This window comes from Artemia sp. Qi Xiang Cuo, chromosome 3, assembly GCF_049724085.1.
Source record: "Artemia sp. Qi Xiang Cuo chromosome 3, ASM4972408v1, whole genome shotgun sequence".
Lineage (NCBI taxonomy): Eukaryota > Metazoa > Arthropoda > Branchiopoda > Anostraca > Artemiidae > Artemia > Artemia sp. Qi Xiang Cuo.
The window spans coordinates 25,951,490-25,977,957 of NC_142796.1; the positions used below are offsets into that span (position 1 = coordinate 25,951,490).

General features: G+C 36.7%; 1 protein-coding gene across 3 annotated transcripts in view; it reads left to right on the top strand.

Annotated features, from left to right (window-relative positions):
* Cadps (calcium-dependent secretion activator 1) overlaps window positions 1–26,468 on the top strand; it is a 245,037-nt gene that overhangs the window by 25,765 nt on the left and 192,804 nt on the right. For 2 of the 3 annotated variants that reach the window (XM_089085689.1, XM_089085690.1), the window contains exons 4-8: window positions 5,720–5,740; window positions 9,355–9,448; window positions 13,350–13,471; window positions 17,553–17,697; window positions 21,134–21,416. In XM_089085689.1, the coding sequence (XP_088941815.1) occupies window positions 5,720–5,740; window positions 9,355–9,448; window positions 13,350–13,471; window positions 17,553–17,697; window positions 21,134–21,416 (665 nt within the window). The remainder of the gene's footprint in view (window positions 1–5,719; window positions 5,741–9,354; window positions 9,449–13,349; window positions 13,472–17,552; window positions 17,698–21,133; window positions 21,417–26,468) is intronic. The other variant, XM_089085691.1, reaches the window with a different exon arrangement.

Here is a 26,468-nt window from a genome sequence, read left to right on the forward strand (position 1 = left end):
TTTTAATAGTCAAAAAAGATTTGAGGACAACTCATCCCCCTCTCATGCCCACCTTTTCCCCAAATGCATCCAATAAAAATTTTAAGATAGCTATTTTGTTAAAAATAGTTCAAAGATCCTATAACAAAAATCCTGGTGTCGACAGAACCCACCAAGGCCCGGGGGCAGGCGTTATAAGTTATGCTCTGAGGGCATATAGGGGTCTTATGGAAGGGATGGTCTTATTAACTTCAAAGAGGGATCATTTGATTGAAAATTGAAAGTTCTAGTTCACTTCTTTAAGAGTCAAAAGAGATTGGAGGGCACCTAGCCCCCCCCCACTCCATGTCCTTTTTTCATCTAACCCATCCGATAAGAACTTTGAGATAGCTTTTTTTTAAATAGTTCAAAGACCATATAACGAAAACTCAGGGATCAACACAGCCACCCAGGGCCTTAGAGCAGGTGTTGCAAGCTATGCCCTGGGGGAATATAGGGTTTTTACTTAAGGGATGCTCGTAAAAAATTCAGAGATGGCTCATTTGTTTGGAAATTGAAAGTTCTAGTTAAGTTTTTTAGAGTCAAAAGAGATTGGAGGGCAACTAGCCCCTCCCCCTCTCACTCCCCTTTTCCCCCAAATATATCAAATAAAAATTTTGAGATAGCCATTGAGTTAAAAGGTGCTCAAAAGTCAGATAACAAATACTCAAGTGTCGCCTAAACCCCCCAATAGTCGGGGGCAGGAACTGTAAGTTTTTCCCTGGGGCACTTATTGTTTGTATGAAAGGGATGCTTGTATATACTCCAGAAACGGCTCATTTGACTGGAAATTGAAAGTTCTAGCTCACTTTTTAATAGTCAAAAGAGATCCGAGGGCAGCTAGCCCCCCCCCCCCTTCCCCACGCCTTCTTTTTCAAAGCTCATCTGATGAAAAGTTTTAGATAGACATCTTGTTCAAAATAGTTCAAAGGTCGGATAAGAAAAAATCCGGTGTCAATAGAACCCCCCAAGGTACAGGAAAAGGCGTTCTAAAAGTTATGCCCTAAGAGCATATATGGTTCTTATGAAAGGGATGCTTGTATAAACTTCATAGAGGGCTCATTTGATTGGAAATTGAAGGTTCTAGTTCACTTTTTAAGAGTCAAGAGAATTAAACTAGCCCCCCCCCCTCCCCCCACGCTCTTTTTTCCCCTAAACCGTCTGCTACAAATTTTGAAATAGCCAGTGTTTTGGAAATCGGTCAAAAATTATATAAAAAAAACGCCCCCCCCCAGAGCCCGGGGGATAGGCGTTGTAAGTGTTATCCTGGGGGCGCATATGGTTCTTATGAAAGAGATGCTCGTATAAACTTCAGAGGGGGCTCATTTGATTGGAAATTTAAAGTTTTATTTCGATTTTAAGAGTTAAAAGATATCCGAGTACACCAAGCCCCCCCCCCCAAACACCCTTTATACCCCAAGACCTTCCAATAAAATAGTCATATTAGCGATTTCATTAAAAATATGTCAAAGGTCAGATAAGATAAATTCCTGTATCAACGGAAACCACCAGGGCTCGGAGGCAGGCGTTATGAGTAATGATCTAGGGGCATCTAATGTTCTTAAGGAAGGAATGCTGGTATATACTTCGGAGAGGGCTCATTTGATTTGAAATTGAAAGTTCTTGTTCACTTTTTAAGAGTCAAAAGATCGGAGGGCAACTAGCCCCCCCCCCTCCTCCACGCCCTAAATGCATCAGATCAAAATTTTGAGATATAAATTTTGTTAAAAATTGTTCAAAGTTCTGATAACAAAAAAACTTCGGTGTTGACACAACCCCCCAGGTCCCGGGGGCAGGCGTTGTAAGTTATGCCCTGGGGACATTTATGGTTTTTATGGAAGGGATGCTCGTATAAAATTCCTAGAGGGCTCATTTGATTGTAAATTGAAAGTTGTAATTCACTTTTTAAGAGTCAAAAGTGATCGGAGGGCAGCTAGCCTCCCCCACACTCCATTTATTTCTTATGGAAGGGATGCTGGTATATAGTTTGGAGAGGACTCATTTGATTGGAAATTGAAAGTTCTTGTTCCCTTTTTAAGAGTCAAAAGAGATCGGAGGGCAACTTGACCCCCTCCTCCAAGCCCTAAATGCATTAGATAAAAATTTTTAGATAGACATTTTGTTAGAAATAGTTCAAAGTTCTGATAACATAAAACTATCGTATCGACAGCGCCCCCTAGAGCCAGGGGGTAGGCCTTGTAAGATATGCCACGGAGACACATATGGTTGTTACGGAATCGATGCTCGTATAAATTTCTAAGAGTGCTCATTTGATTGGAAATTGAAAGTTGTAATTCAATTTTTAAGAGTCAAAAGTGATTGGAGGGCAGCAAGACTCCCACCAAACTCCATTTATTTTGTTTCCAGATGCACTTCATATGGAAGGAGTGGCTGCATAAAATTTAAAGAAGACTCATTCAACTGGAAATCGAATGTTCTATTGACCTTTTAAAGAGTCAAAAGTGGCCGAAGGGGAACTGGCCCCCCCCCCCTCCTCCACGCCCAAAATGTATTAGATCAAAATTTTTAGATAGACATTTTGTTAGAAATAGTTCAAAGTTCTGATAAAAAAAAACTCCGGTGTTGACACAGCCCCCCAGGGCCGGGGGGTAGGCGTTGTAAGTTATGCCCTGGGGACATATATGGTTTTTATGGAAACGATGCTCGTATAAAATTCCTAGAGGGCTCATTTGATTGTAAATTGAAAGTTGTAATACACTTTTTAAGAGTCAAAAGTGATTGGAGGGCAGCTAGCCTCCCACCACACTCCATTTATTTTGTTTCCAGGGGCACTTCATATAGAAGGGGTCGTCGTATAAACTTCAAAGGGGACTCATTCGATTGCAAATCGAGAGTTCTAGAGCCCTTTTTAAGAGTCGAAAGTGATCAGAGGGCAACTGGCCCCCGAAGCCCTTTTTCTCCAAATACATCTGATAAAACTTTGAGGTAGCCATTTTGTTAAAAATAGTTAAAAGATCATATAACAAAAACTTCTTTACGTATGCTCATTTCGTTAAAAATAGTTCAAAGATCAGATAAGAAAAACTCCTGTGTTGACATCCCCCCCCCCTCCAGGGCCGGGACAGGCGTTTTAAGCATTGCTCAGGAGGCATATATGGTTCTTATGGAAGGTATGCTCGTATAAACTTCAGAGATGGTTCATTTGAATGGAAATTAAAAGTTGTAGTTCATTTTATCAGAGTGAAAAAAGATCAGAGGGCAACCAGCCCCTCCCGTCCTCCACGCCTTTGGGTGTATCGGATGGATAAACCCATCAGATAAAAATTTAAAGTGACCATTTTGTTAAAAATAGTTTAACCATCAGATATTAAAACTCCAGGGCCGACACAACCCCCCAGGGCCCAGAGACAGGCGGTGTAAGTTATACTCTGTGGATATATATGGTTCTTATACAAGGGATACTCGTATAAACTTCATAGAAGGCTCATTTGATTGAAAATAGAAAGTTCTAGTTCACTTTTAAAGAGTCAAAAGAGACCGAAGCTTAATCTAGTCCCCCCCCCCGCGCCCTTTTTCCCCAAACCAATCTGATGAAAATTTTGAGAAAGCAATTTTGTTAAAAATAGTTCAAACATCAGACAATAAAAACTCCGAGGTTGACACAAACCCATTTTTTGCTTTGATATTGTTACTTTGATTAAGTTTGATTTTGAAATACGGAATTTTTAAGAACTTGAAATTTTTTGCAATCAAAAACGAACAAAAATTAATTAAAAAAGACTTTCCGAAAAATGAGTTTTGCAAAGAAAAGTAAAGGTCATTTTAAACTTAAGCTCAGCAGATACAAATAACTTTTAAAATTAAAACTCAAAACGACCAGAAATTACTATTAAAGAATAAATGAAACCAAAAACGAACAAAAATTAAATAATCAATCATAGCAAAAACATACAACAAGTAATAATATAAATGAATAAATTGATCTCAAAGCGAGTAATGCTTAGATTGAATATGACTATCAAGCTTAAAACGAAAAAATATTTTCTTATTGAAGTATAAATGAAACTTACAACGAACAGAAATTAAATAAACAATCAATGCGAGCAAACATACAATAGCTATTAATGTAAATTAATAAATAAATCTTAAAACGTGTGAAACTTAAATTGAATATGCAAATCAAGCTTGAAACGAACAAAAATCGATACAACCTAGATTGTGTGTATGGCCTCCTTCCGCCACTGTAAGAACTTAAAACCTGCCGCTTCATTGATGATCTAATGAAAACTACATGCATATTTAGCGACCGTATAAGGTAATAGCAGCGTCATACCGACTATTCGACATAAGGTTTTATAGGACTATGAAAGAACCTTCCGTTAAAGATTTTATTTCACTGTAATTGTATTTTTATTTTCCATACTGTTAGAACTGGACAAGAAAATAATTTTAATATAATCTGTTTTCAGTTAAGCACCAGTGGGGCAGTAGGGTTTTGGTTTTTATTTATAGTTAGGAAAGGAGGCAGTATCCAAACACTTGTTTGTAGGGGAACTATATTCGTCTTTAACAACTTTAAAAAGAGCTAATAAATTAAACTGAATATTTTATGTATAATGATATTAATTGCTGAAAGCTCATCAGTTCAAAATGTTACTATAATTTTAATGTTTATTTTCAGTATTAAGTACAAAAAAGAATATTTGTCATAAAATTGGTTTTATTTGATAGATGAAACGATATTTATATTTGATAGTTGAAAAGAGCAATAAAAAGCCACGTCGAGCGGTAATAAAACTTTAAGGTCTGGGTTATCGTATTGTCTTAAATTTCTATCGTCTTGATAAGTGGGGGATTTGAAACATCAAATAGTATAAACCAGACTTATAGAGAAGTGGATTGGTGCGCTGGATTTAGGATTCTTTGTCCGAGAGGACGAGGGTCCGAATCTTAGTGTATCCAATTGTTTGGTTTAGGACGAGTGTCAGTGGCGTGACTCTGTAAGCTCAGTCAGAGTCAACCCAGCTCTAAATGGGTACCTGGAGAAATCTGGGGAAGGTAAACAGGAAGGTTTGCGAAAGCACAGGATGGTTGGGCCCCCTCCTCCCCCCCCCCATTTCACTTCCTGGCTGAAGGGCCAAGTCACGGAGATCAGCACCGCCGGTAGGGAATGTAAAGTGCAATTCCGAATTCTTTACCACTACCTTTTATAGACAAGGCTTAACAGTCTAATGATAATACCTTTGCCTCGTGGCCGTGGTAACACAAGTTTGACCCTTGAAAAATATGTATTTGCTTTTGTTTTTTTTTCAAATGCGTATTCTGTTTTAAGTGCCGATCCATTTCTAATGATCAGTTCTTCTAAAATGTTAAAGTGAAACAAACAAAAATAATGAAAACACCAACTTCCGTAAAGTTACGACTTGCACCATGCCTTCCCGCCTCTGAGTTAGCGCAGCCAAATGTACTGGAATTTCCTTAACAGTCAATACAAATTATTGCCAACTTATAAAATCTGTTCGGTACCCAAATCAAATTAAAATACCACAAATTATAAATAATTGATAACATGAGAGTTGTTATAAAAAATTATATGTCGAAAAGTTCTGATCTAACATGGTTACATTTAAAAATTGTTCCGCTTTATTGCTAAACGGCCATTTTGTTTGCCTGCTTAATCTTAGAAGCTTTATTAACTGTCTTACATAATATAAGTCTTTTTTGTCTCTCTTGCATACAGTCGGAGGAGAAGTGTCTTAAGGCAAGTTCAGATAAGTGCCTTGAGAATCTAGTGTTGCTTTTTTAGTTGTAGTTTGCTTCCTAACCTATCTATTCCAAGACTATCTTATGTCCTAGTATGAGTATGTGGGTAGGAATTTTTCTGGGAATATATATATATATATATATATATATATATATATATATATATATATATATATATATATATATATATATAAATATAATAAATAAAATATATATATATATATATATAATATATATATATATATATATATATAATATATATATATATATATATATATATATATAATATAAATATATATATATATATATATATATATATATATATATATATATATATATATATATATATATAGTGTGTGTGTGTGTATGTATGTATATATATATGCATATGTATATATAGTTTTCTTTAGGATTGGTCATGTTCTCAGGAAATTATGGGTTTCTTCTGAAATGAGCACGTGCTAACCATTACCTTAGTGCATGAATTTCTAAATATACGCTGGTCTTGATTTAGAGTAGAAAATAGAATGAAGCTTTGCTTGCGTGTTTTATGTTTTTCACTACCCCTTTCTCTTAATGGCCTCAAGGGTATCGTAAAATGGACAAGCCTACTACAAGGCTCGGCTCTATACATACCCTCCCAAAAATCCTGAAAACTATCCATGAATATGCATCTTCCATCATGCGGTGTTTCTTTCCTCTGCACCTTCTTGCACCGCTCTACCATTGACACGTAAATTCTTATAAACCTTCGTCATTTGATAAGTTAATGTTATTTGTATGTATCATATTTTCTGTGTTTTTTTTTTCTAACCTACATGTGTCTTTAACATACATTTTTCTTCTTTTAAAAAATATGTTTATCTTTATAAATTCATTTCATTTCCATTCACAGTTGATCCTACAGCTTGATGCATTCGTATCTATGGCTTCTTTGCTTTAGTGCTTGGTTGCATACCTCACTGGAGTGAAAAAGAGCTAATTTTACTTTTTGTATTTTTTTTTCATCTTCTTTTCTTTATTAGTTTGTTTGGCAAACCTTGGTAAATATCTTAAATACCAAAACTTTTCAATTCTTCGGTAATTTTACGGTAGTTTATACGGCTGAATATCATCCATCTTAAGTCTCGTATAAACATAGGTTACTGAGAGGTTATCATATTTGCTTAAAAACTAAGTTGATATCATAATATATCTCAGCTATTTTAATCTTTAGTACTTTATCGCTAAAAAAACAGAAATACAGATCGAATTTAAATACAAATTATATATAAAAACCAATCTGGCAAGGGTCGGAACATCTACCCCCCCCCCGCCGCAATTAACGAAACGGGGTAGAAGGTGTAAGGGTCCAAGTGCATTGCTTTGGACCCCAGATCATGCAGATTGAAAATCCTTGTCCGAATCTGAGTTCAACGAGGTGTACAAATTCTCCCTTTCGATGGGGCATAGGCCTAATGTCCCTTTGTGACACGCCTCATGATTAAGGGTACTTTTGGGCGCTTAATCATTCATATTGTAAATCTTCGGATGAATCTGATTTCAAGAAGGCGTTTTGCGCGCTTCAAGTTTTCGATATGCATAGCTTGATGCCCTAACCTTGGGATTTGGCTGATCATGCTGCTCCTGTAGGCAAATTTTAGGGGCATTTGACGGTTTTAATTAAAGGGGACGTCATGAAATATCCATCCAACACCATTTGGGCTTAGGGGTTAGGAAGTAGATGGCCTATTGAGTAGATTTCAAGTTTCTCGGGGCCCATTTTGGTCCTTGTGAAGAGTACTTGAACTATTTCTTCCTGAAATTTTCATGACCATCCGTTCTGTATGTAGACCTATGGGGGAGAAAACCAAACAAATAATAGTAATCTCCTTTGATAACCTCTCTTTTACAAATTCGTTGGCTCTACGTTGGCTATGAGCGCTGTGACACCAAAAAATCTATTTGGGTTGTAAGAGACAGGGTGCTTCAATTCACTCACCTCCTTGGGCATACCATCCTCGCAAATTAGGTCCGTAGCAAACTAGCTCCTGATATCATTTTTTCCAGTGATTTGAATCTAGTCGTCTATAGTCATGCCCAGATGGTAAAAGAGAGCATAGAATGTGAAAAGGTTAAAATTAAAATTATAATAAAATTAGTTAGAATTAGACCAGTCAAACCAAAGGGGGAATTTTAGATTTTATTTTTTTGGTGAGGGTTCTAGTTATACGATACATGCATCCTATTTAGTCTATTGAGAGAGAGAAAGGGTTTTATTAAAAAAAATAAAACACATTAACAAAAATAACCCGAAGTTTATTAAACTTGTATGGGCAGACATCACCCTTTAAGAAACCCTACATACACAATTACTCCCAGCCATCCTTAGCCCCCCCCCCCAAAAAAAGGGCAAAAAAATATAATAAGAAAATAATTAAATAAAAATAAACGAAATAAATTAAGTTCTAAAAATTTCACGACCTAATTGGATACCGAAGACACAAAACTAAAAATCATTCTTCTATTCTACCTCCTCGTTGCCCTCCCCAAAAAAAAAGTGTCACAATCACTTGAGAGAAAATTCACCCAGCAAGGATTAAAACTCATATTTAGACAAACACTGACCTTTTAATTTACTACGAAATTCATTTAGCTCATCAATTGTTGAAATTGCCTGCGTTAATGGTTCCCACATTCGAGGGCCAACATGTCTTATGGAAAAAGCGGATCGCTTTGTAATAACCTGAGGTCGCCGAACTAGTGTTGATGTTCTAGTCGAGTAATTATGAAAATTAACACCACTTGTAAACACTTCCCTAAAACACTCAGGTAATAACGCGTGTGTATATTTAAACCTAAAAAGAGCATTATAAAAACGGAATAATCCAGCAATCGGTAATATATTTACTTGATTATATCTATGTCTAACAGACATATTATGATTATCTCCAGTTAAAACACGTAGGGCATTATTTTGTAAACTTCTAAGGGGACGAAGGTGAATTAAAAACGTACTTGACCACACAAGACAACCATATAGAAGGTATGGATGAACAAAAGAAAAATAAAGCAATCTCATAATGTCTTTCGGAATATGTCTTTCTTCGAAGTTAAGGCACTCATCAACAATCACCCCTAGATACTTTGTCGAAACTTCCCGAGGCAGAATAGTTTCACCGAACTGTATTTTGTCAATCCAAGGGTAGTAATTGCTACTTCTCCCATACATTCCAAATGGGATTTTGCATGGTTTAGCTGAAGTCTGTTAACCCTCATCTATTTTTCAATGTTTAACATGCCAGTCTGAAGATTCTGTATAAGCATTTCCCCGGTTTTTGCAGCAACAGTTAGATGTGTCTCATCAGCAAAATAAGGCAAAATAGATTTTGATGCTCCAGTATCACTACATTTTAAATCAAAAGACAGTCCATTGATAGCATATTGGCTTCAAGATTATAAAAACAAAGCTCTAGGCGGTTTAATTTTTGCTTATAAAGATACAATAAAACTCACATAAACTATACAAAACTTATTTTGCCCTTACAATAAAAATATGTGCTTTCAGTGAAAATGCAGAAGTTATGTAGGCTTTATATTATTCTCATGAATGTTTTTTACTTTTTTTTGCAGCCGTTCTCAGGGATCCTTATCCAAAACAGATCAAGATGGGGACAATGACACATCCCTATCTAAGTCGGACATAGTTCTCACTTTCTCGTTAGAGGTAAGAATATTAATCTGTTTTCAAGACATCGTTGAGTTTTATTATCACGCTAGGAAAAAGGAGGCGGATTTTAAAAACAGAATCAAACATTCCGGTGAGACTCATAGGATCCTTTTTGGAAGTTTTGTTAAATGTAAACTTTCTCTTTACATTAATTTTCCAGTTTTTATAACAAGAAGCAACTTAACTACATTACGGTGTTTCAGCTTCTTCTTGAGTGCCACCCAGAGGCAGTTTAGGGGGGGTTGCGGGAACTTTCCTAGGTCTTAGAAATTTTAGGGACGCAATATTTTAAATAAATATTCTAACGGTTATAATCAATTCGTAATTTTTGAAATTCAATTTTTACCTAAATAAAGTACAGGGCGCAATTGGCAGTGAGTAGCCTATAATCCAAATGAATTTAAATTTTCATTTTTCCCATATCTTCATCACCATTTCTTGAAAATAAAGGTAAGTAGCAGTAAAAGAAAATATTGCGATTATTTAGATACCGTTCTGTTAATCCGTGACCTCCAAGATATGAAAAAAATAATTCAAAACCACAATTCCTTAAAGAAAGCTATAGGTGTTAGAATTAATTTTGCAAAACGGAGATGAAGGGGTCTTTGCCAACGTGAGAGTTGCCTATTAAATATTATTAGCGATTGCATTGGCGATTGCCAGTAATGAGCAGTCGTTTACCTTAGACTTTAGATCCTCCAGAGCCAGGAATGGAGCATGGGGCTTCTACAAAACCTCTCCTGACATCACGGAGCTGAGCTGCAGCCCTGACTTCCTTCCACTGTGGTTGAAGAGATATTTCCCCTCTACTTAGATCCTGTTCATACTGCAGCTGCAAGGTTGGTCTTGGCTGACTTCTTTGCGCTTTTCTTTGGGGCAACACTCATAAAATGTACATGGGAGTCTATCCTCTGGCATACGAAGGACGTTGTCAAGGTAGGTTTATCTCCTATATTTCAGAATGTCAGTAACTAATGGTTGACCGGTTTGCCGGTGAACTTCTATGTTCTGACCTTTTCCTGCCACAATATGTTCAGTATTCTTCTGTAGCACATGTTTTCAAAATCTAGGACGTGTTTCTCCAGTTGGACATTTAGTTTCCAGTATTCACTTGTACACAGGAGAATGAAAATCGCTTGGTATTTATGGGGTGTAGCTTCAAGCGCATAGAGTATTTCCTACTGTGCCAGATTTGTTTCAACTTATTAAAAGCCGATATAGCTTGTCCAATCCTCCTCTTAATGTTGTTGGTTTTTTCACCATTACAATCCATCCATCTCCCGAGATACTTAAATTCATTGACCTGTTCAATTGTTTTATCTTTGCATTTTAGTGTCAGTGGAAAGTTAGATGTAGCCATGCTCTTTGTCTTACTGACATTCATTGTAAGCCCCACTTTCTCGGCCTTTTGGTGTATGGTGTCAAGTAGCAGCTACAGTTGTTGTTTCGCTTCTTCGAGAAGAACAACGTCGTCAGCGAAATCCAGGTAAGAGAACTGTCGGCTGCTAATCTTTACTCCAGAGCCTGAAGACTGCCTCAGAATGTAGTTGAAACCACTAACAAGCAGGAATGGGGATAAGACACATCCCTATTTGGCACCAGACGTTATCCTGAAGAAACACGTATCCCCATTTTATATGCACACATAAAATTCACTATCTTCATTGAGTTCGGTTATCATTTTGAATAGTTTATTTGGTATTCTGTAAAAATTCAAAATCTTCCATAAAATCTTTCGATCAACAGAATCAAATGCCTTGTCAAAAGAGCAAGTATATTTTTTTGTACCAGCCCCTGAACCTTTCAACCATTAGTCTAAGAATGAAAATGAGATCAGACCAAGACCTACCTGGTCGAAAGCAGTGTTGCTCTTCCCTGAGGTGCGAGTCTAGGGATTTCCTTAGGCGTTGTAACATGACTGTGACTAGTATTTTACGTTATTTTACGCTACGATGCCCCTCCAGTTGTCACAGATTAGCACATCGCCCTTCCTGAAGAGTTTGCCCAAAATGCCTCTGGTCCAGCTCGAAGGTCTTCAGCATCTTTGCCGTAATCGCATTGACTCAAGATGCAAGTCTATTTTTGAACTTTTTCACAGTTGTTATCGTTTCTTCGGTGATAGGGTTAGAGGAGAGGCGGCAGCACTTACGTCAATTAGTTAGAAAGGACAGATCGTATATGGGCCATAGTCAGATTGACTATGTGGCAGGAGTGGCTTAATGATTTAGCTTTAACGAGCATAGAACAGAAAAACTAGAAGCAATCAATTGGGACGAGATAATAAAAATCTTGCGAAGGCTAAAGTAAGAAAACTCAGATTTAAACAAACAAAAAAGTTTGTTAAAATTTGGCCTGAAAATTTCGAAAGACAGGAGAATTAAATAAAGTTGCCATTAATCCATGGCTAGTTGTAGAAAAAGCCAAGACAGATAGTCAGAGTGAGAGGCACAGCTGGTATAGGCGTTTTTCAGTGATCTATAAAAATGATGTCATTTTCACTTGTTGATAGATAGTCTATTATCCATCCATGCATCTTAAGGCAAAACGAAGCTAGTCAAGATTTTGTACCGGTCCTGAGAGAGGCCAGAAACGCCACTGGTGCCACCGTCGGTTTCAAAAGTAATCTCCAGTTCGTGAATGTCTGAATTTTTTATAGTGCCTAGATTTTGACATACTTGCTTTCTCCTAAAATTACCTTTGCTCAAGGTGTTAAACTTTACAATACTCAACACTGTATAATGTATAATATGTGACTATGTTTACAATATGTAAAACTGTAAAATTCTATCGTTCTTTGACTGGTAAGAAAAAAAAATTAGAACGACGACCCCTCTAATTTAACCCGTCGTGGGGTCAGGTGTTTATATCTTTGCTGTTGTCTTAAGAGTAAGAATACTAAAGAGCCGAGAAGAATGGATTAGCTTTCGTTAGACGATATTAGAATTAAGTATCACGCTTTGGAGGAGAACTAGTAAGGCAACCTGCTTTCTGAGGGTTGAAAATTCTCAATGTTTTGTTCAAAAAGGCACGGATTCCTTAGAGATAGCTCGGATGGGGCTGTTTTCGTTGCTTATACAATTTTTGGGGAACAGAACTGGATAAGCTAGTACCTTGCTCTGACCTTCTTTTCAATATAGACCTATACAAAGGGAATGCTAAGGATATGAGACGGGATTTTCCTGGCGATTTTTATTTTGCTCGATAAATCGGCTTAGGACTAAGTACAAATTGGTAAAAAGTAGCCCTAATTAATTTTTTTCTATCCTCCTGCCCATTCTTAAATGAATGGTTATCCCATTGTCTTTGTGCATATGCAAACTAACTATCAGGATTTACATTTTCTCTTGACACCCAACCATTGGGAAAATTGGAAAACAATATAAACTGTAAAAATAAGCTCAGCTCTTTACACCTGAAAGAACATTGTGAAGTTGTAATCAAAGGACCAGAAGAAATAACTTTTTGAAACCGTGTGCTGCTCAATTTTTTCCTGGGGAAGATTAACAGAGGGATGTCTAAGGAGCTATAAATTGCTACGCTGTATCCTTGTGGGATTAATTCGGCTAAATTGACTTTGCTTGGGAACTGAAGATAAGTCCTGCTTTATCAATTTCTGAAGCTTTCAATTACTGCAGTTGTGACGACAGTGACAACTTCGCTAGTGAATGCTTGTTCATCCAAAAGTAAGCCAAAATTTAAAATAACAAAAATTGGAAATGGTTCGAGAAAAAAACCTTATATATCATAAAAAAGGGAAATAGGCGTGTTGAGGGCATGTAATTTTATCTTTCGGTGTTTTTGCAATAAAAACACAGATGTGAATGAACCTTTTAATCCGACTTCTGAGCATTTCTATTTATCGGCAAAAGAACGACATTGAATATATTTGCTTCTTTAGGTAGTTGTAATGGAGGTCAAAGGACTCAAATGCCTGGCTCCGAATAAGATCATCTATTGCACAATGGAGGTTGAAGGAGGAGAGAAACTTCAAACGGACCAAACAGAGGCTTCTAAACCTATGTAAGTTCTAAAGATATTCTTCAATATTACTGCTAACTCTTAAGTATTTTCGATTTTATAGATGTATTCTAATTCACCAAGTTAAACATTTTTCTTCTTTTCTCTCACTCTTCCGCTATCAACCTTTCTTACCACCCCTTTTACTCTCCCTCGTACCCTCTCTCTCTCTCTCTCTCTCTCTCTCTCTCTCTCTCTCTCTCTCTCTCTCTCTCTCTCTCTCTCTCTCTCTCTCTCTCTCTCTCTCTCTCTCTCTCTCTCTCTCCTCATTATCCACCGCAGGTGATCATTCGAATAAGAGCTTATAAAGAAATTAATTATAAAAAAAAGTAATCCATTTGCAATTATCCTCAGGACTTATTGTCCTATGAATATCACATCCTTATCTTCTGTAAAGTAATTTACCAACCTACTTATCTTTTACGGTCACTCATTGTAGTTGGAAGTGTTTCTTTCGTTTTTGTGAGATATTAATTAAAATATTAATTAATTCAAGTTCACTCTTTACTTCCCTCGGAAAACTTTGTTTTTATTATATTAATCTTTGTTCGTTGTTGATTTAAATGTACTGTTGGTGCGCCACTTTAGTAGTCTGCCACGTTTTTCCACAAAATCGCATACTCAAATAGTGTTTTAATACTCGTCCTTAGCTTTAGACGACACCGCGCTTCCGACTTAGTTTCCAATTAACTCTATGGTTTGGGAGATGGGACAGCTCTAAAATATACTGCAAACAACCTTGACAGCCAAGAAAAACTTTCAGTCTATAACATAAAGTTCATTGTACATATTTCACAAAACAATACACGTTTTTCAGGAAAGTTTGTTTTTATAAATTTGACTTAATAGCACATTCCCACAAAGTGCCCTTTTGGTTGTTTCCCCAACTTTTTAAATGAAACAAGTGCCTTTTCCAATGAAATGACCAAAAAAAGGTTATTTCCAAACCTAGGCAAGAGCAAAAACTAAGTAAATTTCTGCGTGTTCATTTTTCAGACAAGAAAGCTCAACTTATTTCAAAGTAAAAATATATTTCCTTATTTTTATAATTATCTTTGTATACTCAAAATTTAATTAGTATTCCACTTTTTCTGCTATAATTCAAATATTTGAATTGAACTTATACTGAACATATTACTTTCAATGGTCATATAGTCAAATTTAAAATGATATTCAAGAAACTTCAAACTACTGTTGAAGTTCAAACCGTGTTGGTTGATGTAACCTATTTACGGTGAAAATTACATTTTTTCTACTGAAAAGCACATAAATTTTAATAATTTCAATAATTTGTCGGAATTCATTGAGCAAGTCACAATTCCAACAGAAAAATTGGGTTTTTTTTCCGACTTGTTAGAATTCGAGCACAACATTTTGTTGGAAGTAAATTTTTTGTTTACAGTGCAGCTTTTCCACTTGAGACACGACACCAAAAGTGCCGTTTTTAGTGCCATTTTGAACTTGATGATGATGGAATTTGTATGAAAGACGTGGGCATGTGTAGTATCTTTTATATAAGCTGTAAAAGATCTGTCAACGATGTTCTGGTAGCCTGCTAGTGCCACCCTTTGAGAAATGGCACACAAAGTGCCATTTTAGTGCCATATGGCACTTGCAGATGGCAGAATTTATAAAAAGAACGTAGATATGAGAAATAGCTTTCGAATGAGTCATTAAGAATCTCTTTATGATGTTCTGGTAGCCTGCTAGACCTGTTGAAAAAAAGAAAAAGAAAAAAGAAACAAAAAAAACGATAGACAGATCAGTGCTACAGATGTAAAAATGTGATTTTCCTTGTTGTTCAGGGAGGGGAACTGTAACTTCCCTGTACAAGTTTTTGACCATGTTGACTCCAATGGTACACTTTTCATTTTGATCTGGCGCCATTTTTGAGGGGTTTGAGGTCTTTTTTTCGAAATCCCCATGAATTTCTTTTCACAATAAACTTTTACTTTTAAGACGATCCGAAATAATAATTAACGTTCCTGAATCAGTGTCAGATGAGAATTTTTTTTCACAAGGCAGTTTTTTTTCAGAACACGTTTTTTAACTTTTGGTTACTATGGGCTGTGGTTTGCTCTTTACTAGGTTACAGCTGCCGCTGCAACCATGATACTTTGCCAGGACATGATTTAAAAAATGAGCCTAGAAAATAACTGAAAAAGCAACAGCGGATACCAATATCGATATTCCCGATACGATACATGTGATACCAATACACCCGATACCAAAACGCGAGATATCGATACGCCCGATACCACATAAAGCTCTTCCCCAGGAACTATGGAGGGCCTTATCATCATCAAAACCATATATGTTGGAGCTTTGAACCATGTTAAGCAAAATGACTATCTCAAAATTTTCATAGGACTAGTTTGTGGGGGAGGGGACCTGTAGGGACGGGGTGGGGCTATTTGCCCTCTAATCATTTTGGTCACTTAGAAAGGGCACTTACAAATTTAATTCCCTTTCGTATGATCTATAACACACCTCTCTATGATGCTCTGGCCACCCCCTAGCCTGCTAGAAAAAAAAGAAAAAAAGGGAGACAGATCAGTGCTACCCATGCAAAAAAGTCATTTTCCTTGGTGTTCAAGGTGGGGGACTGTAATTGACCCTCAAGAGGTTTTGGAACATGCTGATTCCAATGGTGCACTTTTTATTTTGATTTGACGCCATTTTCAAGGGGTTTCAGGCTGTTTTTCGAAATCAGCATTAATTTTTTTTCGCAATAAACTTTTACTTTTAAGATTAACCGAAACAATAGTTACCATTCCTTATTCAGTGTCAGACGGAAATTTTTTCTCACTACACAATTTTTTTTGAAAACACATTTTTCAACTTTTGATTACCATGGGCTGTGGTTCGCTCTTTACTAGGTTGCAGCTGCCGCTCCAACCATGATCATGGTTTTATATCTAGGTTTTCATCAGGTTTCTGATCTGTACACGTATTAATAACAAAGAATCTTCAGGCAAAGTTTTAGGGCAGTCGGCTATTCATTTTCTTCTATATTCAGTGATTTTCGACGAAATCCTGAAAGTTGGGTGAAAATAGAATTCCAAGCTAGGCCGTATTTAGGTTTTTTCGGGGAAGAGGAGGGGGGTTAAAAAACACTTTAAAAACCCAAAAGCGCAAAATTTGTTGAAATTTATTTTGTTACGTTTTTATGGGTCGGGCGAAAGGTTTGCGAGGGGGGGGGGGCGTAACCTCCATGGATACATCTTTGATTCCAAGCGTTTGAATTAAAACAGAATGAATACATTTCGATTCTCTTCCATGTTTGGGATTCCAGGATTTGTGTTGTTCAAAGAAAGTTCTATTTTTGAGGAACTTTAATCTTTTTTATATTGATTTTCTGACTCATTTCTCAAAAATATTTAACCAATTTCTGTTTTTACCAAATGCGCAAGGGACAAGTCTTTTTCGGCATAAAGGCACACTTATTTTCGACATAACACCTTTAAATTAGGTGTTGTTTTCTTAGACCACGCTGCCGTTCTAAGACGAACAAATAAACTTTCAAATGGGATTAAATCCATTTATTTAGACAGTGAAAAACAGGTACAAAAGTCCAGATATTTCGATCACATCTATAGCGACCGTCTTCAGTAGAAATACTAAAATGATAAAATTGAAACTAGCGTATTTATATACAGCAAAATAAATAAATTTTCGGGTCATTCACAAGATAATGAAATTCCGGATTATTCACTAGATTATTTTCAGAGAGACTATTTTCTATAGACGTCATTGACAAAGTTTATTCAAAGTTCTTGATGTAAATTTTCTTCTTTAATCTTGCCCAAATGTAAAACAAATTTCCAATGAAAGTGGCAAAACGTTCCGTGTCTTGCAAACCAAATTTTGAGTTTATAGATGTTTACTGGGTTGATCTCATTTCTCAAGGCATTCTAAAAGCACAAGCATTTTTTTTATTTTGTAGAGGTTTTCTTCTACCTTGATTAGCATTAAAAACAGAATATTGAATAAAAGCAAGCATAACAACTTCTGATCTAGAGATATCGTAGAAATAAATTATTACGATCAGAAAAATGAATATTGAATATTATTAATATTTTAGGTGGGACACACAAGGAGATTTCAGCACGACTCACTGCCTACCTGTAGTTAAAATTAAACTTTTTGCTGAGGCAGAAGGAATGTTTGCGCTAGAAGATAAGGAATTGGGAAAAGTTTTCATCCGGCCAACGCCCCTTTCGTCCAAGGTAAGCCATTTTTTTTTCATTTTATATCCTAGTGCAATTTAATCACTGGAATTTAAATAATATATAGGAAAACCACAAATTAATACAAAAAACTTCAGACATGTAAAATTCAAAAGCATGAGAAAGTTGGGGGAATAAAATCTGGACTTTACCGTAGTTCTTCCTGTGCCTCCAGAGGGACCTAGGGATTCAAGAAGAAGCTGCCAATTGTGTACCTGATATACTGCTGCACTCCTATTTTGGCTAAAAGGGAGTTTGGCGGCTTTGCAGATCATTTCTATATCCCAATGGTTGCCAAGGTAGTGCTGAATTTCAGACTCTGAGGTTATCCATTCCTTTGCACTCATCGACGTTGGTCACGTGAGATTGACCTATTATCTCACGGATGCTCTGACTTATTTTTTCTGTAGCCAGGGGGTGTTGAAAATTCTTCTAGAGCATTTTTTTATGAGAGGATTCTTGTATTTCTGGTTCAGTTGCCAAATGTCAGCTACAGAGAGTGTAACTGTTACTGGTATAACTTTGCTGCAGAGAGAGATGCTAAATGATCTACCATTAGCAATGTTTAAGTCGGCTAAAATTAAAAAAATCCTCTAAGAACTTGGAAAACCTCAGTGGTACTTCCATTATTTAGCAGAAAGGGTGATCGTTGTCTCTAAAGAAGACGCCCTTCAGAACATCGACTTCCATTTTTTCCTCAAAATAACTATGACCGTTTAAGTTTCCCACAACTGCGTCAAGTTTATCTTGATCTTCTATTTTTTTTAGTTCAACTATTGCGAAACCATCTTCAATAAATTAGATCACATTAACCGTGCCATAGCCTGCGTAAATGTTCGCAAGTTACCCGTGTATTGAGTTTTTCTATAGCCATTCATGCTAGGATATGGGAGAATCCGTCGGTTCACATTGGAATCCCAGCTAGAGAAAACACATTTGTTTTAGTTGTTGATAGCTGTAATGGATTTCAATTTTTCGAGCCGTGTTGCTTTCTCTTGCTCTCTAAGCTCGGTTGTCGTCCTCATACTTTATAAAAACATTCTGTACCCTACGCCTGATGTAGGAACTAAAATCCGAGCAGTAGTCCCGTATTTATGATATTGGGTAAAACTTGTATCTACTGTAAGTGGCAGGGGAGTTTATGCATGTCGCAAATATTTAATTTATACCTTTTTACTTACCTCCTTCCTGAAATATCCTTTTTTATGATTTTACAATACCATTCAATAGAATAGTTATCAGTAAAGTTCCTTATTCTCGCTTGAAGCTAATCGTCTATATAATTATATTCTCCAATGTCAGTTGAAAACTGAGTCGTTCAAAAGCCTTTTATCTGGTTCCATCAATTACAAGTAGCTTTATATCACTAGAATCCAAAATGAGTCTTCCATATTGGTAGTTATTCGCTTTACCCTAATTGCTCAATCATTCGACCAGGAGTTCCATCAGCAACTAGTACTCCTGACTTCTTATTGGGTTATGCTTCAAGCTCCTATGAAATCATGCCATTCCATTTTTATATTTTAACTTAAATTTTAATAATCTTACAAATGTGTTGAGCCAATTCTCAGGATGTCGCAAGAATGAGGCCTTGACACTCTTTCAGCAATGAATTTATTGGTTAATTTACTGAGATTGAGAAGCTTGCAATTTGTCTGATGCCGGACTATGCTTGAAAAACCACATGAATCTCTTGTAGACATGGCATGATTGCTTTCTGTTGAACGGGAGAAGGTGATTCAAGCCAGATGTGCAAATACTCCTCGGCAGATCTTTTCTAAAATATATTTTTCCTGACTACTGAAACGGGGAAAATCCTCGAAAAATAGCTTACTTCCCTCCAAGAGTTCCTCACTACGAGGATCACTATCAAGACCTCAATCAAAGTTCTGACTTATCCGAAGTATTTGTATGTGATGTATATTTATATGTATATTCGGGGACCCCTTCTCAAGCTCTTTGTTCAGTAAAGAACTGCAAAGCGTGGGTTTTGATTGTCGTCACTTCGCCCTGTCAAGATAGTGAGACGTTCGGGTGATTCGCCCTCGCAAATAGCCTTTGCATTTTCGGTTGTAGCTTAGCGGGAAATTTAGCCTTTGGCTTTCTAGCTTTTGCGAACGAGTCAAGTCCTGTGTCGTAAGTGGATTACGTCATTTTGATGGTAATTTTATACCTTTTTTCCCTAATAAACTGGTTTACATATAAACTGATCAGTCTATGTTTCAAAGGGTTTAGCTAATGTTTGGTTCAGTAGCTTAGTTTAAAGATCATGTTTAACGACCAATGTCATGGAAAGTTACCGAATGTTTCCCTTCTATTTTGTTTGCAAAACAGAAAAAAGAACTGATCAATCCATGTTTCTAATCAGGTGTTAACTACAGTAGACGTTTACATTATGTACTGATAACGTTTATGAAGTACCGACAATGTTAGATGGCATATATATATATATATATATATATATATATATATATATACATATATATATATATATATATATATATATATATATATATATATATATATATATATATATATATATATATATATATATATATATATATATATATATATATAATGTACCTGACAGAAAACGACAAATTCGGCAGTTTGATGTTATTAAAGTTCGAGTTTTAATAAAGTATCATTCATTCACGTCCAATAATTCCTGATATTTGGTCCAGTAGTAGGCCTACGGGAATTCATTATAGAAATATGCACTTACGTATATAAAGATGTGCCTACATCCAGCTTTGATCAACTTTTGACAGGCAACAGAAAGAGAAAAAAAATACACAATATTAAAATTTGAAACAAATCATTCAATAATTAACTATACAATGCAAAGTAAGTACCTCCCTTTTTTGTTTGGGTGTGAAAGCAGCATAAGATCCTTTTATCAAATATCTTTAATCTATTCAGTTATGAATTTTGTATTTTGGCGTTTCAAGTACGACTTGATTAAGACACTCACAGAGAACTGTTTAAGGCTAACAAGTGACTATGATAAATTAATTAATAACCAAATCTAAAGGATGTCCTTGTGTCTTCTTTATTATCATTGCAGATGCTAGTGTAACTGGTATCTGTCTTCGTCTGAGAATAGAAGGACAGCTCTGTGTTCATTGGGGTTAAATACATTTTAGACATAAATACAATTCTTTTTTAACCTATTCAAAACTTTTTTGAAGTATACCCGGTTTTATGTCATGATTCAAGGATCGCCTTAGAACTTTTAGGAAAAGTTTCTTCTTTTTTAAAGGGGGGATAAGGAGACTTAAGATTTGGGGAAGTAGGAGAAACTAATCTTCTCCGGTTCTCACAAAACAGTATACGTCATGGTTTTGCCTGTTGTCCGAAGGCTTCTTGACTATTTCATTTGTAATCCTTTATGAATTGTGTTATCTTAATTTATTTTCTTTCAATTTATTTTTAGTTACCAGAATGGCATAAGTTAGAAGTGGCCAAGAATAGTATTGATAAGGACTTAAGAATAAAAGTAGCCTGCCGGGTTGATAAGCCTTTAAATATGAAGCATTGTGGTTATGTCTATGCAATAGGAAAAGGTGTGTGGAAGAAATGGAAGAAGCGGTATTTTGTACTTGTTCAAGTGTCCCAGTATACATTTGCAATGTGTAGTTACAAAGAAAAGAGGACAGAGCCGCAAGAAATGTTGCAGCTTGATGGCTACACTGTAGATTATATTGAACAAGCTAGTGGTATGTCTCTTTTTATTTTTAATTTGACTTAAGTAGAATCATAAGAGTACCTTTGTTTTGGCCTTCCAGGTCTTTTTAAGGTTTAATTATCAAAGTGCTTGACTCTCAACTGTGTATATACCGACGTTGAAACGAAACAAAAATCGATATGAAGATACGACAGAAAATTTTGCCTTAAAACGCCAACATTTTGTAGAATATATTTCTAAAAAGTTCATTCTAAATATAATAGAATTTTTCATACTCAAGTTTGTTAGCAAACACCAAATTCTGAGCGCTTACTCACCCAACGGTCGTAGCTTTGAACTGAACCCTTGCAGTAAACTCTCTGCTTATATTCTCATCCACCGCTTGCACTGGCAGATCCAGGGGGAGGAGCTGGAGGACCCTGGGACCTTCCCCAAGATTTTTCTGGCGTGCTCTTTCCTTGTTTTTTTTCATTTCTTACTCTTTTTTTAGAATAAATTTGTCAATTTGGTCAATTATTTGAACATTTGTCACATTCCCCCCCCCTCGCCCAAGATTTTTTCTCATTACCGCCCTTGTCACATTGGGCCTACTTCAAAGATTTTGCTCTAGATCCGCCCCTGACTGCTTGTTTACTCTACTTTTAACGTCCTCAATTGCTTGTTTTATGGAGTTAGTCAAGTTGGCCTCTGAGCTGCTCACTTTATCCTAGGTCACACAATTGTATGGTAATTATTATGTCATAAAATGAAGTCTATATTAGGTGTAACTTCTTATTAATTTTCAAGTTTCAATCCAATCCTCAAAAATTAATGTTCCCACGAAATGCTTCAAAACGTAATTTTGATATCCGACTATCAGATGCGACCTTTTGTTTTTGAGTGCAAGGGCAATCTTTGACCAATATCATGAAAGTAGGCCAAGATAAGTTAAGTGTAATTTAGGAAGAGTGCGTCAACCGGTCAACGAATTCAATGGACCGCGTAAAGGAAATACGACATAGTAAAACCTTGGAAACAATTAGAACGGATCCTTAGATCAGTTCCTTTAATTACTAAAATAAAAATCTTCAATGCTTGAATATGTATTTATATTTTGCTTCTAATTAAAAACCTATATTAAGGTGAGAAGTCTTGGAGATATAAAAGGACACTGTTATAAAACTTCTTCTGATTAATTAAAGTAACAGTCCTTAACTCAGCAGTTACTCGAAAAGGCAGTGTTCTATATGCTGTAATTGTTTATAATTAGCTGTATAAAAGATTTTTTTTTTTTTGTATCATAGTGTATAGTAGAAAGTTGACTTAAAGCAGAAAGGGCTACTTATAAAATAGCCCTGAAAGTTTAAATTTAATACTCTAAGCTGTTCCTAAGATATTGCTGATAAGCCCTTAACCTGCAGTGTGTCTTGACTTAGTTCAACATCCTCTCAACATTCTCTAAAATTTTCACCTTATTTTCTTAGCTTTAGCAGTTGTAGTAGTAGCAGTCTTTTGATTTAGTGCATTTTGGCTAGTTCAACATCCTTAACAACATGCCTTGTAAGTTTCAACTTAATTCTCTAAGCTATTCCTTATTAATTCTTTAAGATATTTCTGATATTCTCTGTTAACAACCTTCATGCACATAGTGTGTTTTGATTTAGTTCAACTTCCCCCAATATTCTTTGAAAGGTTAACCTTGATATTTTTAACCTTAGTTGCAGTCGTGGCAGAGATATTAGCTGTTGTTATAGTAGTAGTAGTGTTAGTGGTAGTAGTAGTAATAATAATAGTAGTAGTAGTAGTAGTAGTAGTAGTAGTAATAGCAGTAGTAGTAGTAGCAGTAGTACTATCAGCAGCTATAGCAGCAGTAACAGCAGTAGTAGTGGTAGTATGCACATATTGCAGTCTGGTTAGTTGAGCATCCCCCTCACGACGCTCTGAAAGTTTCAACTGAATACTCTAAGCCGCTCCTAAGATATTGCTGATATGCCTCTAGCCTTAGCCGTAGTAGTAGCCACAGTAGAAGTAATAGTTGGTGTTGAAGTAGTTTTGTAGTAGTAGTTGTAGTAGCGTACGCATGTTGCCTTTTGGTCAATTGATCATTCCCCTCATAATTCCATAAAAATTCCAACTTAATACCTTAAGTTGTTCCTGAGATACCCTTTTTGCCCCAATGTTTGTGGGGAATGTCATCTCTGAGGCATATTTATTAGACCTTTCAACTATGCTGAACAAAATAGCAATCTCGAAAGTATAATTCTCAAATCGAAGCAGTTTGCAGTAAATTATTATATATATTTATGGGACACAAGAGCCATCGCGCGGAAGCATAGCTTATGAAACTCGGATATTGCACAATTAGCTTTTTGATAGTTCCCAGCCTTTTGGCTATCTCAGAGTTTTCGTTTAATAGTATTTCGGCCATATCCAGGCCAAACTCGTTGCTTTACTGCGCAAAATAATAAAAATTTACTCTTTTGTGTGGCCTAATTTCTTTTGTCAAGTCCCCCAGTTGGGGGAGCTTTGCAAATCATTTGTATCGAGTTAACGCCGCTCCTTGACTACTAATGTCCGTGTGTGGGCCCTGCAGTGTGTTGCTGCAGCCGGGTTCGATCTCTGGGTCCTGTATTACCAAGCTGAGATCAAATCTGATGTGCCACCAAAGGACGGCAATTTGTAAATTAGAGACAACGCTATTGCGTTGCCTATAGTAAAGGCCATACGGCTCCAATGTTTTAGTATTATTATTTATTATTTTTTCCCAAAGGCACTTCATATGGAAGGGGTCCTTGCATAAACTTCAAATGGGGCTCATTCGATAGGAAATCGAAAGTTCTAGTGCCCCTTTTAGAGTCAAAAGTGATCGGAGGGCAACTCCCCCCCCCCACACCCTTCTTTTCCCAAATGCATCCGATAAAAATTTTGAGACAGCCATTTTGTTAAAAATACATCAAAAGTCATATAACAAAAGCACTGGTGTCGACGCAAGTCCCCAGGGCCCGGGGGCAGGCGTTGTAAGTTATGCCCTGGGGGCATATATGGTTGCTATGGAAGAAATGCTCGTATAAACTTCAGAGAGGGCTTAATTGATTCGGAATTGAAAGTTCTTCTTCACTTTTTAAGAGTCAAAAGAGATCGGAGGGTAGCGAGCCCCTCCCCCCCCCACGCCCCTTTTCCCAAATGCATATAAAAATTTTGAGATAACCATTTTATTAAAAATAGTTCAAATATCGTATAACAAAACTCCGGTGTCGACACAACCCCCCAGGACCTGGGGGCAGGCGTCGTAAGTTATGCCCTGGGGGCATATATGGTTCTTATGGAAGGAATACTTGTATAATCTACAAAGAGGGCTCATTTGATTGATTGGACCTTGAAAGTTCTAGCTCACTTTTTAAGAGTCGAAAGGAGTCGGAGGGAAAACAACAACCCCCCCCTCCACGCCCTTTTTTCTTCAAACCCATCCGATAAAAACTTTGCGATAGCCGTTAAAAAAAAAACAGTTCAAAGTTCATATAACAAAAACCCGGTGTCGACACAACCCCCCAGGGCCCGAGGACAGGCATTGTAAGTTTTGCCCTGGGGTAATATATGGTTCTTATGGAAGGGATGCTCGTACAAACTTCAGATAGGGCTCATTTGTTTGAAAATTGAAAGTTTTCGTTCAGTTTTTGATATTCAAAAGAGATTGGAGGGTAACTAGCCCTCCCCCCCCCCTCAACGCCCCTTTTTCCTCAAATGCATCCGATAAAACTTTTGAGATAACCATTTTGTTAAAAATAATTGAAAGGGCAGATAACAAAACTCAGGTGTCACAACAACCCCTCAGGTCACGAGGGCAGGCGTTGTAAGTTATGCCTTGGGGACATATATTGTTCTTACTGAAGGGATGCTCGTATAAAATTTAGAGAGAGCTCATTTGGTTGGAAATTGAAAATTCGAGTTCACTTTTTAAGAGTCAAAGGAGATCTGAGGGCAAATAGCCCCCTCCCCCCACCTTTCGCCGTTTTTTTTTAAACCCCTCGGATGAAAATTTTCAGATAGCCATTTTGTTAAAAATATTTCAAAGGTCGGATAAGAAAAACTTCGGTGTCTATAAACCCCCCCCCCAAGGGCCCAGGGGTAGGCGTTGTAAATTATGCCCTGGGGGCATATATTGTTCTTATAGAAGGGATGATCGTATAAACTTCATAGAGGGCTCACTTGATTGAAAGTGGAAAGTAGCCCCAGGGTAGGCGTTGTAAGTAATGCCTTGGGGGCATATATAGCTGTTATGGAAGGGATGCTTGTATAACCTTCAGAGAGGACTCATTTGATTGGAAATTGAAAGTTCTAGTTCACTTTTAAAAAGTCAAAAGATATCGGAGGATAACTAGCCCCCACTATTTTGTTAAAAATAGTTCAAACATCAGATATTAAAACTCCGGGGTTGACCCAATTTCTCAGGGCCTGGGGACAGGCGTTGTAAGTCATGCCCTGGGGCATATATGGTTCTTATAGAAGGGATCCTCGTATAAACTTCAGAGAGGGATTATTTTATTGAAAGTGGAATGTAGGCCTGGGGTAGGTGTTGTAAATTTATTTTGTGGGGGGGGCCATATATAGCTGTTATGGAAGGGATCCTCGTATAAAATTCAGAGAGGGCTCATTTGATTGGAAATTGAAAGTTCTAGTTCAGTTTTTAAGAGTCAACAGAGATCAGAGGGCAACTATCCCCCCACACGCCCTTTCCCCCTAAATTCATCCGATAAAAGTTTTGAGATAGCCGTTTTGTTAAAAATACTTCTATGATCATATAGTAAAAGCACCGGTGTCGACACAAGCCCCCAGAGCCCGGGGAAGGCGTTGTAAGTTATGCCCTGGGGGTATATATGGTTGTTATGGAAGAAATGTTCGTATAAACTTCAGAGAGGGCTCAATTAATTTGGAATAGAAAGTTCTAGTTCGCTTTTAAGATTCAAAAGAGATTGGAGGGTAACGAGCCCCCCCCCTCCTCGTTCTTTTTTCCCCAAATGCATCTTATAAAAATTTTGAGATAACCTTTCTGTTAAAAAGAGTTAAAACATCATATAACAAAACTCCGGTGTCGACACAACCACCC